The sequence below is a fragment of the Erythrolamprus reginae genome, chromosome 4, assembly GCF_031021105.1.
Source record: "Erythrolamprus reginae isolate rEryReg1 chromosome 4, rEryReg1.hap1, whole genome shotgun sequence".
Taxonomy (NCBI): Eukaryota; Metazoa; Chordata; class Lepidosauria; order Squamata; family Dipsadidae; genus Erythrolamprus; species Erythrolamprus reginae.
Genome location: NC_091953.1, coordinates 82487483 through 82504386, shown reverse-complemented (window position 1 = coordinate 82504386; position 16904 = coordinate 82487483). Strand labels below are relative to the sequence as shown.

General features: G+C 39.3%; 1 protein-coding gene across 4 annotated transcripts in view; it reads right to left on the bottom strand.

Moving 5' to 3' along the window:
- Nucleotides 1-16904, bottom strand: part of CTPS2 (CTP synthase 2) — a 121512-nt gene that overhangs the window by 48986 nt on the left and 55622 nt on the right. For all 4 annotated transcript variants that reach the window (XM_070750778.1, XM_070750777.1, XM_070750781.1 and 1 more), the window contains 5 exons: nt 13494-13610; nt 10007-10090; nt 9097-9177; nt 2641-2792; nt 491-623 (listed from right to left, as the gene is read on the bottom strand). In XM_070750778.1, coding sequence (XP_070606879.1) covers nt 491-623; nt 2641-2792; nt 9097-9177; nt 10007-10090; nt 13494-13610 — 567 coding nt within the window. The remainder of the gene's footprint in view (nt 1-490; nt 624-2640; nt 2793-9096; nt 9178-10006; nt 10091-13493; nt 13611-16904) is intronic.

Genomic DNA, 16904 nt, shown 5'->3' with positions numbered 1-16904 from the left:
GCATACTGTTTCATTGCCCATTTCTCCCTCTCCACCCTTTCCCTCTAATCCTTTGATGGCAGGATGATAGGGTGCTGCCAAGCTGAAGAGGGTGGATCTGGCACTGCTTAGCCGTATGTAAAAACATTATCTTAATACATACAATTGTTAGTAGGATTAATGTATCAGGTAAACCAATCAGAGTCACTTTAGTGAGACAGGCAGTGTATAATTTTTATAAATGAATAAATAAGATAATAGTCATCAAGAAATAAAATATTTCTCAGGAACATAAGATTCTCTTTGTTTTTCAGAAATTCTGGTACTGAAATTATTTTAACAACTCTCAGGCCAAAACCACATACCTAAATTGCTTTAGAAAATGTGCAAGAAATAGCAAAAGATATTAAAGAGCACATTACTGAAAAAAACAAACCTTAGACCTTAGAAATACCACAGGGTGCAAAACACAAAGAAACAATGAAAGGGAAAAATATTGATTGATTCTCACCATTAAATCAAGTTTGTGATTAATTGCTATAGCTGAATGTTCTAATGCCTTGAAAACAGAGGTGTAGCAATCACTCAGTTTTGTATACTTCCCAACAAGAGCAACAGAACAGCTCTTTAGCATCCTCTCATACCTGGCAATATAAAATATCAAATAATATATAGATTTCCAAATATTTCAGCAGATATAAAAGTATTATAAATTTAGACTGGATATAGTTAGTGTGTGCATGTTTAAAACAGGTGAAGACATGTTCTTATATATCAAAACCAGATTGCTAGCAGCTGTATTATAATTAAGGTTCACTTTCCCAGTAAGAAAGACAAAATAATAAAAGCTTGAAATATTTTTAAAACACAAAACCCTTCCAGCTGCCATGGTATCATCATTTGAATTTCCTCTTTGTCTGAATTTAATCAAAACATCTTAAGAGAATGAAAGCCTTGCATAAATATATTTATAAATGGCTCATGGCTAATTTATTATTAAATAAGATTATTGATTATTGATCCAGCGGCTTCCAACTGGGTATTCACTGGCTTCACTCACATCAATGTGGTGAGGTCTGGGAGGCGCACAAGCATGGGGGGACAAGCACTCGCACGGCTTGGCATCTTCAGGCCACTTGCAGTCCACACACACCCGTGGGAGAGGAAGGGCTTGATTAAATAAGATTATGCTCAACTGGAATAATTTACACCTCTCCAGACAAGAAACTGATTCAGTTATTTATTATGAGTTGGGAAAAAAGAAAATAGGGCAGTTGAGAATAATATACCAAAAAGAAATTACATTAATAGAAACTCCACACAAAAACTGAATCAATTCATTTTAGGTGTGTTATAAATAAATCTGCTACAAATATGTTTTTTTTTAATTATTTTCTGATGCAGGGGTTCTATCTCTTAATTGGTAGAATTTGTACCTCACCCTTATTTAATCTCCTGAGCTTTTTAAGGCCTTATGAAAAGTCAGTAGGGGTGGGACCAATCTGATCTTCTGGAGGGGATCCTGTTACATGGCAATCCCTAGCATAGTGATTCTGAGGAATGCCTGGCTGTGATATTCTGGGAGTTGAAGTCCACATATCTTAAAGCTGCCAACGTTGAGAAACACCATATACTGTAGGGGTGTCAAACTCATGTCATCACAGAGGCATCACATGACAAACCAGGACTCCCCCCCCCTTCGCTAAACTGGGCAGTTTAGTGTGGCCAGTGCATGACACATCCAGCCTGTGGGTCGGGAGTCTGACAGCCCTGGTCTAATGGATGGGATCCAGAGCATAGCTATCCTGCAAAACTTAATGGGGTGGGGAAATGTTACTTGGGAAAGGTGATCCCTCAAATAAAACGATAGTGTGTGACATCTTTGCAGGTCCCTTTCAACAGCTCAAAGAAAATAGACAAGCAAAATTAATATTTTATTATGTCCCTCCATTTTCTTCAGCACAGATAGAATCATGCATAAGGGAATTTTCTTTCTTTACTTTTACAGGGAATGAAATGATTTTTGTAAGTATTTTAAGTTTGAGCACAGATTTTTGCTCCTTGCTTTAACAAAACATTTTTATTTCAGCATTTTTGAGATGATGAGAGCTTTGGGATTGAAACCGAAAGCAAGATTGATATATCTTGAGCTACAACTGCATAGTTTCAATCTCCATTTATTTAACTAATGCTTAGTACAGGGTTAGAAAATCACTGGCCCAACTTTATCTAGGTAGTTTTCATGCCTAAAAAGATTTGAAATCTGAGTCTCCCTGCTCCTAGTAAGTTCTGTAGCCCTTCATCTTTAGACCACGCTGGCTCTTTTCTGCCTTGTTCTAAAATGTAAAAATCAGCATTGGTGCTTTTATCTCATATTTTCCTATTCAGAATTTTTCTATGGAAACCTCTTGTAAAAAGGTTTGCATTGTATCATAATATATAATATGTAACATAATATATAACTGCAAATACTTTCTTATTATGTCATATTACCATATTATACATTATTTGCAAAAACACTGAAACAAACAAAAAAACAAACCATTCTTTAAAGCCTGGGACCAGATAAATCTTACTTGCTGAATTTTACAAAAATATTTTCAGGTGCAAATACAACACAGGGGGAAAGGAGAAATCAAGATCAGAAACAAAGAAATGTACCTATCTGCAATTTTTTTCCATTTGAAAAGAAGGTGACTGGGTTGGTCATCAATTGGTAGGCTTAGCCTCTCTTTAAAGTATTTAATTATTCCTTGTTCTTCCAAAAGGATTGGCACTCGGTAAGTAGAAGAAACGTCATGGATGCATATTACCTAGAAAATAAGAATTTCATTTAATAATAGTATACATTTAAAATTGTGTGTGTGTATGTGAAAGAGAGAGACAGAGAATAAATATTTGCTTTAGCTCTACACACTGCTTTTCAAAAAGGATTAACTATGTTATGGTGTAGTTATTTTAGGGATCTCCTATCTCCCACAGTACTTGCCTGATCAGTTTTGGTGTGCTCTGTGTTCTTTCAATTAAATAATGCCATCTATGTGGACCACAGAAGCATGACTTCTTTGTAATAACATTTGCCCTCTGGAATGAGGTCCACCCCTCCAGATTTAGATACACCACCACCACCATCACCACACACACGTTGTTGATTTTTTTTCTGAGCTTTGAAGATCTAGCTCTTTGCACAGGCCTTTGGAAATGATAAGTGAATCTCCATTGTGGTTTGGGAATTCATTTCTTTTTGTTTCTTGACTGGTGGAAAATAGTTGGAGTTTCAGAAGAGTGACTACCTCTTTCGGGGCAAAGAAATAGAACTTGGAATGTCTGGTAGGCGGGAAGAAGGCAAAGCCCTCCGTAGCAGTTCATAGAATATATTTATAATTATGCAGGAAACTGCTTTAGTCTGACAAGATTTTGTCTGTAGGTGAACAACGATAAAGAAACAACTCAGAAGTAACTCTACGTGTTGTTCTTGGAATGGATGCTGGGGGGTTTTGTCATTTTTGCCCTCTTTTATGATCATATCAAACAAATAAAATGTACTCTGACAGCTAGCAAGTAAGCAGGTATCCCTAAGGAAAAACTGAGCAAAAAATTAAGCTCAATGGATAAGACATCAATCAGAAGCAAAACATAGATGATATTCTGCACTGGTGATGGAACTCAGAAAAACCATTAGACCTTTACAGAACAAACATGCTCTGAACCTTTGAAGAAGAAAAAATACACTGCAAAAGAGGTAACAGGGTAGTAGTTTACTAAAGAGCAGATGGGATATAACTACAAGAATATAAAGATACACTATGTCACTCTGTTTGGCAATTCACTAGTACAGTGGTAACTTGGTACTTAACTGCTTTAATAAGGATATAAAGAGAGAAAAAGGCATATATAGGAAATAAGAAAAGAGACATAAATATATCCAGATGGCCTAGAATTGAAACAAACGATGTCAGGGAATCTAACGTTCTGAATGAGCTGAGGTTGGCAAAATATTGCAAATACCATCAGAAGACTTACTCGGATAAGTTTAAAATAAATACAAAACATTCAGAAAAATAATTTTCTCCGTGCATCTATGTGAAGGCAATTGAGTAATGGCTTACAAATATTGCCAGCTTCTCCACTAGACTTCTGGCCTTTCTTCTGGTCACATAATACAGGTAGAGCATAGTAGTCTGCCTTGTTCTTCTCAATACACATACATGCCCACAAACACACTGGTAAATAGCACAAAATGACACGATTAACAGACACACAGAGATGCAATATGTTACTTCATAATACAGTAGAAAATCCGCCCTCGCTACAATCACTATTACTAATAAGTGTTTTAGAAATAATTCCAGAAGTCAAGCTGAGCTTGCTTACCAAATCGTTTTTTGGCACAGTTCCATAACAAAGATATGTGTTACTCAATACTTAGGAGAACAGAATTGAAGACTGAGATTGACAGAAACTCGATCAGTTGAATATATGTTTATAAGACTTTAAATCCTTAGAGCCAAATGAATTGTACCTTAGGTTATTAAAAATGGCCTTGTAATAGACAAAGAAGAAATAAACAGAAATTAAATCTCATAATGATATTGGAACAAACTGAAGATTAAAACTGTTAGAAATAAAAAAGTTGTTTTATTTGATCAAGGATAAAATAAGATATGTTGTTACTTCTTGCTATCCTTTTTGGACTTTCCGCTCACAAGACTGAAAAGGTGATATTTATATTGCTGCTAATATGGCTCTGCACTAAATCCTACAATATCTTGAATTGTGATCGCTGGGGTCAAAACAGATGGAGTGCTGGGTGAAAGTGACCACAACATTCTCAAATTCAATATAATATCAACACAATCAACTAGACCCAACAACACCAAAATCCCAGATTTTAAAAAAGCAGACTTCAATAAACTTAGAGAAAACTTGAGAGTGATCCCTTGGACAACAGTCCTAAAAGGCAAAAGCACGCAAGAAGCTTGGGAAATCTTAAAAACCACGATCACAAAAGCCCAAAACAATGCTATCCCGATGAAAAAGAAACACCCAAAATCCAAAAGGAAACCAGCTTGGCTACACAAGGACCTAACAAACAAACTGAATGAAAAAAAAAGACAAATACAAAAAATGGAAAGAAGGGCACATAACCAAGGCAGAATACCAACAAACGGCCAGAATCTGCAAAGAAAAAATCAGGACAGCAAAAGCAAAATAAAACAAGCTTCTTCCAACACATAAACACCCCCCAAAAAATCAAGGAAGCAGTCCGTCCGCTAGAAAGAGGAGACGGCACTGAAGTAACGGACAATAAAGAGAAAGCAAAACTGCTCAACACCTTTTTTGCATCTGTTTTCATGCACAAAGAAACAACAAAACAACAAGCTTGTATCACAGCTGCAGAAATCAAAATTGGAACAAAACACTACTTTAATAGAAATACAGTAAGAGACCACCTATTGGAACTGAATGAGTACAAATCACCAGGACCAGATGGCCTGCACCCCAGAGTCCTAAAGGAGCTAGCCGATGTCATCACTAAACCTCTGTACCACATCTTTCAAAAATCCTGGACCACAGGAGACCTACCAGACAATTGGAAACAAACCGACATGCTCCCTATTTACAAAAAAGGCAAAAAAACCAGACCCAGGAAACTATAGACCGATCAGCCTAACGTCTATTCCCGGGAAAATATTGGACAAGATAATCAAGAAACAGATCTGCCACCACCTTGAATCGAACAACGTAATAACCACCAGCCAACACGGATTCGTCAGAAACAAATCATGCCAAACCAACCTCATTTCATTTTTTGACACTGTGACCAAATCAATTGACCAGAGAAATGCAGTGGACATAATATACTTAGACTTTAGCAAAGCATTCGACAAGGTGGACCACAACCTTCTACTCTCCAAAGTAAAGAAGAGTGGAATCGACAGTAACACAACAAGATGGATTGAAAACTGGCTGACCAACCGCACCCGACGAGTAGCCCTCAACGGGACTAAATCCACATGAAAAGAGGTAGGCAGCGGGGTACCACAGGGATCAGTCCTAGGCCCAGTACTCTTCAACATATTTATCAATGACATAGAGGGGGAATTAATTAAATTCGCAGATGACACCAAGCTGGCAGGAGTGGCCAACACCCCAGAGATAGACACAGAATTCAGAAAGATCTAGACAGACTTGTACAGTGGGCCAAAACGAACAAAATGAAGTTCAATGTAGAGAAGAGTAAAATCCTGCACCTAGGCAAAAAAAACCCCAAAACATGAATACAAATTAGGCGAAACCACACTCACCATGAGTGACTGTGAAAGGGATCTTGGAGTCTTAGTGGATAACCAGCTAAACATGGGCCAGCAATGTGCAGCAGCAGCTAAAAAAGCCAACACAATCCTAAGCTGCATGAACAGGGGGATACACTCCAAGACCAGAGAGGCAATAATACCACTCTATAAGGCCCTGGTTAGACCGCACCTGGAGTATTGCATCCAGTTCTGGTCACCACACTTCAAAAAAGATATAGAGACTCTAGAGAGGGTACAGAAAAGAGCAACTAAAATGATAAGGGGACTAGAGACTAGGTCATATGAGGAAAGGTTGCTGGAACTGGGCATGGATAGTCTAGTAAAAAGAAGGGCTAGGGGGGACATGATAGCTGTATACAGGTACTTAAGGGGTTGCCACGGAGAGGAGGGGGACACACTGTTTTCCAGGGCACCAGAGGGCCAGACGAGGAACAACAGTTGGAAACTGACCAAGGAAAGATTCAACCTGGAGATAAGAAAGTATTTCCTGACAATGAGAGCGATCAACCAGTGGAACGGCCTGACAGCGGAAGTTGTGGACTCCCCAACTTTGGACATTTTCAAGAAGAGATTGGACTGCCATTTAGTTGGGGTGCTGTAGGATTTCCTGCTCAGGCAGGGGGTTGAACATGATGACCTGTAAGGTCCCTTTCAACTCTAATAATAAATAAATAAAAATAAATCTCCAAAGACCTACGCTAGGATCCTCTTTGTAGACCTTAGTTCAGCATTCAACACCTTCATACTGGACATTCTTCTAACTAAACTAAATCAGCTAGTGGTACCTGAACATGTTAGTGGATCAGAAGCTTCCTAACAGACAGGAAGCAGCAGGTGAAGTTACGCAAAATCACATCAGATACATGTACAATTAGCACAGCCCACCCCCAAGGCTGTGTATTCTCACCACTTCTCTTCTCTCTATATACCAATGACTGCATCTCAAACGATCCATCTGTTAAACTATTGAAGTTTTCAGATGATACAATAAGTGATTGGTCACATTCGAGACAACGATGAAACGACATACAGATGGAAGGTTGAACAACTAGCCTCGTGTGCAACAGGAACAATCTGGAACTGAACACACTCAAACTATAGAAATTGTGGTAGATTTTAGGAGAAAGCGCTCATCCTACCACCTTTTGCAATACTGGTCAACACAGTATCAACAGTAGAGACCTTCTAATTTCTAGGTTCTATTTATTTATTTAGTCAAGTACGTATTGGTAGTATACAAAGATATAACAATGTTTATATACACGATATTGGTACTAATAATAGGGAAACATTAGGATAAGGACGGTAGACATACTGGTGCACTTATGCACGCCCCTTAGGTATCATGTGAGGTCAACAGTGGATAGTCTAAGGGTAATATTTTGAGGGTTAGGTGATTATACTACAGAGTCTGGTAGTGAGTTCCATGCATTAACTATTTGGTTGCCAAAGTCATATTTCCTACAGTCGAGTTTGGAACGGTTTACTTTGAGTTTGTATCTGTTGCGTGCTCATATGTTGTTGTGGTTGAAGCGGAAATAGTCGTTGACAGGAAGGACGTTGTAGCAGATGATCTTATAGGCTATGCTTAGGTCATATTTAAGGCGACCTAGTTCTAAGCTTTCTAAGCCTAGGATTTCAAGTCTGGTTGCGTAGGGTATTCTGTTGCGAGTGGAGGAGTGGAGGGCTCTTCTCATAAAGTATGTCTGAACGTTTTCTAATATATTTATGTCCAAAATGCGGTGTGGGTTCCAGACAGATGAGCTATATTCAAGGATAGGTCTGGTGAAAGTTTTGTATGGCGAAACATTTGGTTTTGGTCTGGTGAAAGTTTCATTGGAAATTATGGTTATGGTGGTTTAGAACTATCCACAAAGCCAAAAATTAACTAATAGATTGGCTAGATTACTTAACCCAATGTGTTTAAATTTTTTATCTAAGGCTTCAATCCTATTTCTACTTATGCTGGGATAAATCTTTATAAATTTAACACAACTGATTTCTGAGAAAACATGGATAAGATTGAAGAGTAAAAATTATCTGAGGAGCAGAATCCAAAATATGAAGATAAGAGTATATAGTTACTATCCAATCATCATCATCATCATCATCATCATCCATTAATCAATTTAGGTGTAAATATCCCTTTATTTACTAAGACTTTTACTGGAGAAAAAGGAGAAACTAGGAGTCAAATTCAACTCGAGGGTGATTTTAGATTTAAACTCACCTATTTGAATGTCCTTTTTTTTATAAAAAAAAACCGCATCTATTATATAGCCATTCCTACAATTATATAGCATATGGCTCTTCTAATATATTGAAAGTGTAGTATTTTTTCTTTTTACAAAAGTACTATAAGTTGCAAGATTTTACTCCAGTAAAAAATTTGCCCAGTTAACTCTGTTTAACTGTATTAACAAAACATACTTTTCTGTCATATACAGTTTCAAATTAGCGTCTAAACAAACTTTTGAAATAAAGCCCAGGAAATCATTTTATTCCCCTTCAGCACCAGACAACTTTGGAAAAAAACCCTTCTTTTAAAAAAATCTGACTTTTCAGTGTAACACTGACGCCTGTTGGAATTTTTAAAATAGCATGCCACCCTCATTTTGATATTATCCCCATGAATTTCCTAAAAGAAAGCTATTTGTCTTCTTCTGTTATCCAACTTATTTTCTGATATGAACAGAAAATAAAAATATTTAAAAACAAAAAAAAATATTATTTAAGAGTGTGACATTAACACTATGTGATGATTATGATGATGATGATTTATTAAAAGAATGTTACAAACCTGCTCAGGTTCTACATGACAAAACATTGAAATCTTTTCTTTTACAGCCATTTCAATAGGTTTAGTACTTCGACAGACTATCTGTAAGGAGATATACACAGATTAGCAACACACTGTGAAATTATACTTTCTAAGAAATAGTAGTTTCCTCCTTTTTTTCTTGCTTAATTAAAATGTTAAAATGATATCTCCTCAAAGCCAATATCTTTCATCCAAAAATTTCCTGAGGTATTTTATAGTTGTTAAGAATTTGAAAAATATTCTTTTAATATTATGCTGTGCCTATCTTGTTTTAAAACCATTTAGTTGCTAACCAAGAAAATTTTCCTACCAAATACAATCAGCCTCTATCTTCTACCTGTGCTTCTTAACTTAACACATCCTTTCAAACCAGCGACTTCTGATCTTGCCCAAAATAGGCCCCAGTTATGGAGGTTTATCTAATTTAAATAAATAAATTAGCAAAACTAGACGCCAGAATCTTATTTAAAGTATAATAAGATTAATTGTGTAATATCTGGTATCTTTGCAAAAAAGCATTTAGTCAGTTATATTTTCTTATTTACCACTTAACAAATATGTACACAACGGGCAACCAAAAATATAATGCAATTACATCAGACAGATAACCTGCATCTGTTTAAAATTTCACACTGCAAGCAAATATGTTATGCTCATCAATACTTAATCAGGCAGTTTTTATTAATATAAAAACAAAGTGAACCTATTTGGCTATAATTAACAGATAACAGACCATATACATTTTTACATTTTCAGAAAATTCCCACTCAGATTCACCTCCTGAAATAAAAAACAATACTCTATAGATATTGTAAGTTAACAACTTCCATTCTAACAATACAGATATGTACTTTTTATCACACGTAACATTGCAGTATATTAAACTCACCAAATCAGGAGAAAGACCAAGTCCCCTTAAAGCACGGACACTGTTTTGAGTAGGCTTTGTTTTTTGTTCACCAGTAGCATTAGGCTGAAAAATATAATTACCGGTAGAAATCACTCATTTTTTAAAAAGAATACTGACATGGTATAATAGATCAGAATAATATATACACAACATCTACATAAGAATAGGAATAATTAAGATTTAATAGAATTACAGTGAAACCTTGATTTAATAACCCCTCCATTAAGTAGAATTGGGATGCAACAGACTCAATTTCTATGCCCTGATAGGACAAAAAAGTCGATTCTATCTGACACAGTTTGGATAATGTAGTGTAGTTAAAATTACTTTAATTCTACCTTAATTTTATGTTAACCAAAACAATATTATACAAATCACATAATGTTATGTGAATTATTTAAATTGGCACATTAACATACTTTCCTATTTAATAGGCATTTAGCATCCTCATTGGTCTATCGAAAAGTTTTCACTACCATGGTTCATATTTGCAACATATTTCGCACAGTGGTGGGCAGCCACTTACCTCGCTACCCAGATGGTCCTCGGTGTCCGGCACATGTGCGCATGCACCCCAGATGTGCACATGTGTGCTCCATGCGAGGTTTGGCTTCTGACAGGGCCTGGAGGAGGCCAACTCTGTGGCTCTTATTGGTCTCTGGCAGGTATAAACTTCTGCCACTTGGCTAGACTCCTAAGAGATTGGTCTGAATGCTTGTTGGTCCACCATTTCAGACAGCGGTTAAACAAGAAGCTGTACCAGATTTACCTGCCCAGAGGGGTGCCGCACAACCTGTGAGCATGATACTGCATGTCCACAGAGGTGAAGATCAACCTGAGGGAAATCCATGAACACACCATGAGACGGGAATGAGACTTGACCCTGCCAGCTAGCAAAGAGACAAGCAGCTCTCCCAGGAGAAAGAGGGAGCGCACCATCACTCAGGGAAGGAAGACTCCACCAAAACCTTGATGGTTGCTTTTGTGCGGAAAGGAGGGACACTGAGCCCTCCCTCCCCACAACCCATTAGATGTCAAGGTCCTCTTCAAACATGATGGGCGAACATCATTATGGAACATTTAGTTAGACTATGATGACATGGACCTGAATCGCACCATATGGATACATTGCCTCGTAATGTTCCATGTGGTGCCAAACTTGAGTCACGTAATGGGCTAGGTGGCTTGGGTGCCCATTGAAACAGTGCTCTCTTCTTTTCTGTTATGAATGTTCTTCTGGCCTCAGATATCTGGCAGCCTTGGTGGATCAGCATGTGCCATGTTGGTCGATCTTGTGCCAGGGTTTCCCAGGAAGGTGGTGTTGCTATCGAGGGACTTGAAGGAGGCTTTCAATATATCTTTGTATCACTTCCTTTGTCCCTCATGTGATCCCTTTCCTTTAGACAGCTCACCATAGAGGAGCTGTTTAGTGATGCGATGGTCTGGCATCCTAGCAACATGGTCTGCCTAACGTGTCTGGGCTTTCATCAGGAAGGTGGGAATTGATGGCAGGCCTGCTCTGGAGAGACCTCAGTGTCAGGCACCTTATCCTGCCACCGGATCCTCAGAATTCTATGGAGGCAGGTCATGTGGAAGTGGTTCAATTGCTTAGCATAGGGGCAGACAAAGTTGGCTCTTCTATGACACAGTTCTACAGAGGAATCATTGAGTCTGTCATCTGCACCTCTATAACTGTCTGGTTTGATGCTGCAGCCCAACAGGACCGACACAGACTTCAGAGGATAATCAGAACTGCAGAGAAAAAACAATTGCTGCCAACCTGCCTTCCATTGAGGACCTGTATGCTGCACAAGTAAAAAAGAGGGCTGTTGAAATATTTACTGACCCCTCGCATCCTGGACATAAACTGTTTTAATCCTACCCTAAAAACGTCGCTACAGAGCACTGCACACCAAGAGAACTAGACACAAGAACAGTTTTTTCCTGAACACCATCACTCTACTAAACAAATAATTCCCTCAACACTGTCAGACTTTTTATTAAATCTGCACTTTTATTCTACTGGTTTTTCTCATCATTCCTATCATCCTTTTCCTCCCACTTAGGACTGTATGACTGTCACTTGTTGCTTATATCCTAAGATTTTTATTAATTGTTGTGGTTGGCTCTGGCCCAGCTCCTGCCCCAAGGAATGTGTAGGTGGATGTGGGGGAAACATCCACATGCCACAGGCCTGTTTTGCTCCCAATAGAATCTCCCAATGAAGTCTCCTCTGACGAAGGAAGCGTGAGTGGCAGGGAAGAGGGGAGTTTCGCAGACAGCCCAGGAGGAGATCAACCATCCTTGTCATCCTTGGATTCTGAACAAGAACTTATGACAGACCCACGCATGCGTAGAGTGATGCATAGGAGAGAACAACTGAAGGATTATTACAGGAGATAAGTGAGGCCACCTGTGGTTGGGTGGGGCTGCTGTAATTAGTGCTACAGATAAAAAGAGCAGCGTGCTGATTTAGACTTGTGGAAGTTTATCTGATTCATAGTTTCGTCAAGATCGTGGTTTTGCTGTTTCCCTGTTCAAGATTGTGTGTGGACTTTCTGGACTTTGGAATTGGACTCAATTTCCCGGTTACTGAGTGAGAAATTGGATTGCATTTAACCTGTGCCTTGTGTGTACCAGAAAATTCCTTTGACATTTAAAAGGGGATTTTTTTCTGCTTTTCTGTTGATAAAGACTTTGGTTTTCCTTGTATTGTGTGGTGTGTGTCTTTTTAGACCAATTACCCTGTAATTATGGGCGGTTGCGACACGCCGACAGAACAAATAATATTGATTGTTTCTTCATTGCTTATTTGACCCCTATGACAATCATTAAGTGTTGTACCACATGATTCTTGACAAACGTATCTTTTTCTTTTATGTACGCTGAGAGCATATGCACCAAGACAAATTCCTTGTGTGTCCAATCACACTGGGCTAATAAAATTCTATTCTATTCTATTCTATTCTATGTGAACTTCAATTCCTGAGCTAGCCTGATTGGCTCAGGAATTCTGGGAGCTGAAGTCCACAAGTCATAGAAGAGCCAACTTTGCCTACCCCTGGGCTAGCATGTCTCCTCTATACAGTCCAAGTCTTACTGACACACTACAGGATAGTTAGCACTACTGCTCGGTAGACTTTGAGCTTTGTAGCAAGGCTTATTTCACGTGGGTTCCACATGTTGATCGTTAGTCTGCCAAATGCAGAGCTTGTTCCATATAAATACAATAAAGGCCTTTAGATGTTTATTCATTGGTTGAAATAAATATAACATGAGCCTTTCAAATCTTTTCTAGAAACATTCAGCCTAAAATGTTCTGTTGGCAATTAATGAACAACAATAACAAGACTACATCTAAGAACATACAATTGCAACTTCGTTCATGTCTTCAAAAATCTCTGAATTTAGTATTTTATCAAATTTAAAATGAGTAAAGCAGCAACATATGATGAGAAATACTTACCTGTGGTACTAAGCTGACGTGAATATTGCAAAAGTTCTCTCTTTTGGCCTTAAATTGAAACTGTCGAAAAGCTTCTACAAACGGCATTCCCTCAATATCTCCAATAGTACCACCCAACTAAAAAATAACATATGGAGTTAATTAATTTGAGCAAATGAAAAGGCATAGTTCAATCTGTACTTCGGTTTAAGGATGCTTTTAAAAATACATATAGATGTTCCCAGTAATAACAAATTTATGAGATTATTGTTTTTATGGTTATAATTATTGTGATATTGTTCACTGTCAGGGTCTATTGGTTCCATTCCTTCCTCAATGGATGGCTTTAATTGATGAAGGTAAGAAAGGCTGATTTAATTATTTATTATTTGTGGATTGTCACAGAGGATAGTCCTTCACCCATCCTCCATATCACTTTTAATATCTAGATGAAGACACTGAGATTTGATATTTCGTACCATTGGTATGTTGATGATACTCAGCTTGAACATCACTATCTGGGACCATGCTGGTAATTTTTCCCTAGTGCTTAGAAGCTGTGAACATTTGGATAGGAAACAACGAGGTAAAATTGATCCCTAGCAAGAAGTAATTGTCCTGTCAGACTGGCCCCAACTACTCCCTAGGAAAGAATGATCCTTGACTCCATAAGTTTCAGAGAAAAGGTACTCTCACTAGACAGGCTGAGTGCAGGGTGGATGAGGCAAGCTCTGAGGAAAAAACAATGCAAAAATCATATATTGAAAGCAATCCCCAATGTCCAACCATCACCACCACCCTCAAGAGACCAGTCCAATCAGGTCTCATTCTGATTCTTTGGGAACTCAGTGCCTTGAGCACCGGTATAAACTTCTTTCACAGGACTGGCTTCCTTGAAGACTCAGTTTGCCATCTCTGGTTCCTGTTAGTGTCAATATTCTCCAATTCCCCATAGCAGTGATGGCGAACCTATGGCACCCACAGAGCCATATCTGCTGTCCCTAGCTCAGGTCATGTGTGTGCTGGCCAGCTGATTTTTGCCTTGCACAGAAGCTCTGGGAGGGTGTTTTGGCTTGCAGAGTGCCTCCGGGGGATGGGGGAGGGTGTTTTTACCCTCCCCTGGCTCCAGGGAAGCCTTTGGCCCCTGGGGAGGGTGAAACACAAGCCTACTGGGCCCACCAGAAATTGGGAAACAAGCCGTTTCCGGCCTCCAGAGGCCTCCAGGGGACAAGGGAAGCTATATTTGCCCTCCCCAGGTATTGAATTATGAATGTGGGCACTCACACATGCACAATAGCACGTATGCGTGCTCTTTCGGCACCCGAGGGAAAAAAGGTTCACCATCACTGCCCTATAACATTCTTTCATACCTCCAGTACACTTCCCTTCCCAGATGCTCCATCAACCCTGCTTATGACAGTTGCTAGTGACTTCAAAGAAAGCTAAGATGAGCTGCTGATACATCCATTGGAATTCAAAACAGGAACTAGGCAGATAAGACTTTAATTTCTCAGGCAGTAAAATAGAGAGTGGAAGATTTGTCCATGGAGATTCCCAATCATCCAAATCATGGTTGTTCCAAAAGCGCTATTTTCAAAATCAGCTGGACTTATTGTTTTCTTTGAAAACATTTTGCTTCTCATCCAAAAAGCTTCTCATCGCTCCAAAAGTTAGAATTGAAAAGCTTCTTGGATGAGAAACAAAATGATTTCAAAGAAAAAAAATCAAGAAAATCCAATTGTCTTTGGAAAAAGCACTTTGGGTGCAGTGGAAGATTTATATCTACATCATACTTATAAGATTCCCTTTATATAGCTTTACAATAAAACTGGATTAGCCTTTCCAGTTGTGTTTCCTGTCTGATCTATCTGGTAAGGCTGACACATATGAAGGAGCAAGTTCTAGACTTGGAAACTCCTCTGGATTTGCAGTTCCCACTGAAACAGTAGGGGAAGCTACTGGGTCTATGCCTAGCTTCAGCTGGGCTAGGGCATACAGTAGGTGCTCCTCAGCCTGAGGTCAATGTTGCCTCTAAGGTGCGCTGTGCGCTGTAGCGCATTAAAAATTTAAGCCTGGTGCACGCTTTTCAAAGGCCGCGCAAATAGGGTGGCAGAGGGGGACCCCGCCTGCCACCGCCACCACCAGGTGGTGCTGCTGTTGCTGTTGCTTTCTGGCTTGCAGCTCCCGGCTGGAGGTTGGCGGCCGGGCTAGGTGGGCGCAGGGAGTGGAGCAGGTGGTGGCAGAGGAGTCAAAGGGGTCTTGGATGGTGGGAGGCGGGAGTGGGGGGGGTTGTGAGGGGGGCAAGATGGGGGGCTTGGCCTCAGCTGGGACGGAAGGGGGAGGTGGCTGCCACTTTCCTGGGCAGCCGGCTTTGCCTCCTCCCCTGCCGCCTTGCTGGGGGCTGCCCCCTGCCGCCTGCCCAATCCCATGTTGGTGCCAGGGGCAACAGGCCCGGAACTCATCCCCGAGCTTTGCCTTCTTCCCCGCCGGCCCACTGGGGGTTGCCACCCACCACTGAAGATGAGTAAGAGGCGGCGGTGGCCCGCATTGAGAGCATGGACCCCACCACCCTTTGACAGGTAGCAAGAGGGGGGTGAGAGAAAGAGAGAAAGAAAGCAAGAGAGAGAGAGAGAAAGCGAGAGAGAGAGAAAGAAAGCAAGAAAGAGAGAGAGTAGGAGAGAAAAGGAGAGGAAGGAAGAGAGAGAGAAATGAGAGAAAAAAGGGGGGGAAGAAATGATAAAATGATTGAGGCAGAGAATGAGAGAAAAGAGAAAGGAGCAAAAGAGAGAGAGAAGTGACTCTTGATTTAAAGCATATGTTAAAAAGCACCCAAATAATAACAGAGGAAAAAAACCAAGCCCTCACCTGTTTTTGGAAATGGTTCAAGAGTTCGCACACACATACACAAACAGGGGGAGGGGAGAAGACAGGAATGGAAAAAGAGAAGAGAAGTGAAGGGGGGAAGGAATGAGAGAAAAAGGGAGGAAGAAGGAGAAATGAGAAACAAATGAAAGAGAAAAGGGGGAGAGACAGGAAAGGCACCCAGAAATGAGACAGTGGTAGAAATTTGAGGAGGAATGGTTGATTATTAAATACGGATTGACTATGGAATGATGATAAAATATATATTTAGGTGTTGTTTAATATTAGGATGTATTAATTCATAAAATTGGATTAGAATTTTAGGACTACATAGAATTACATAGGTAAAATGAATGGAAGATGCATAGGATAAATAAGGGGTTTATGATATGTATGTATGATTTTATGACTTTGTATTATGAATTTAAAATATACTTGGAAATGTAGAAGTTTGATGAAAGTTAATAATAGTAAATGCTAAGTCCTGAAAATTAATTGAGCTTGGAAATATTAAATGAAATTATAGAAAAGTAAAGAACCGTTGTACCTACCTGAACGGTCTTCTCAGTG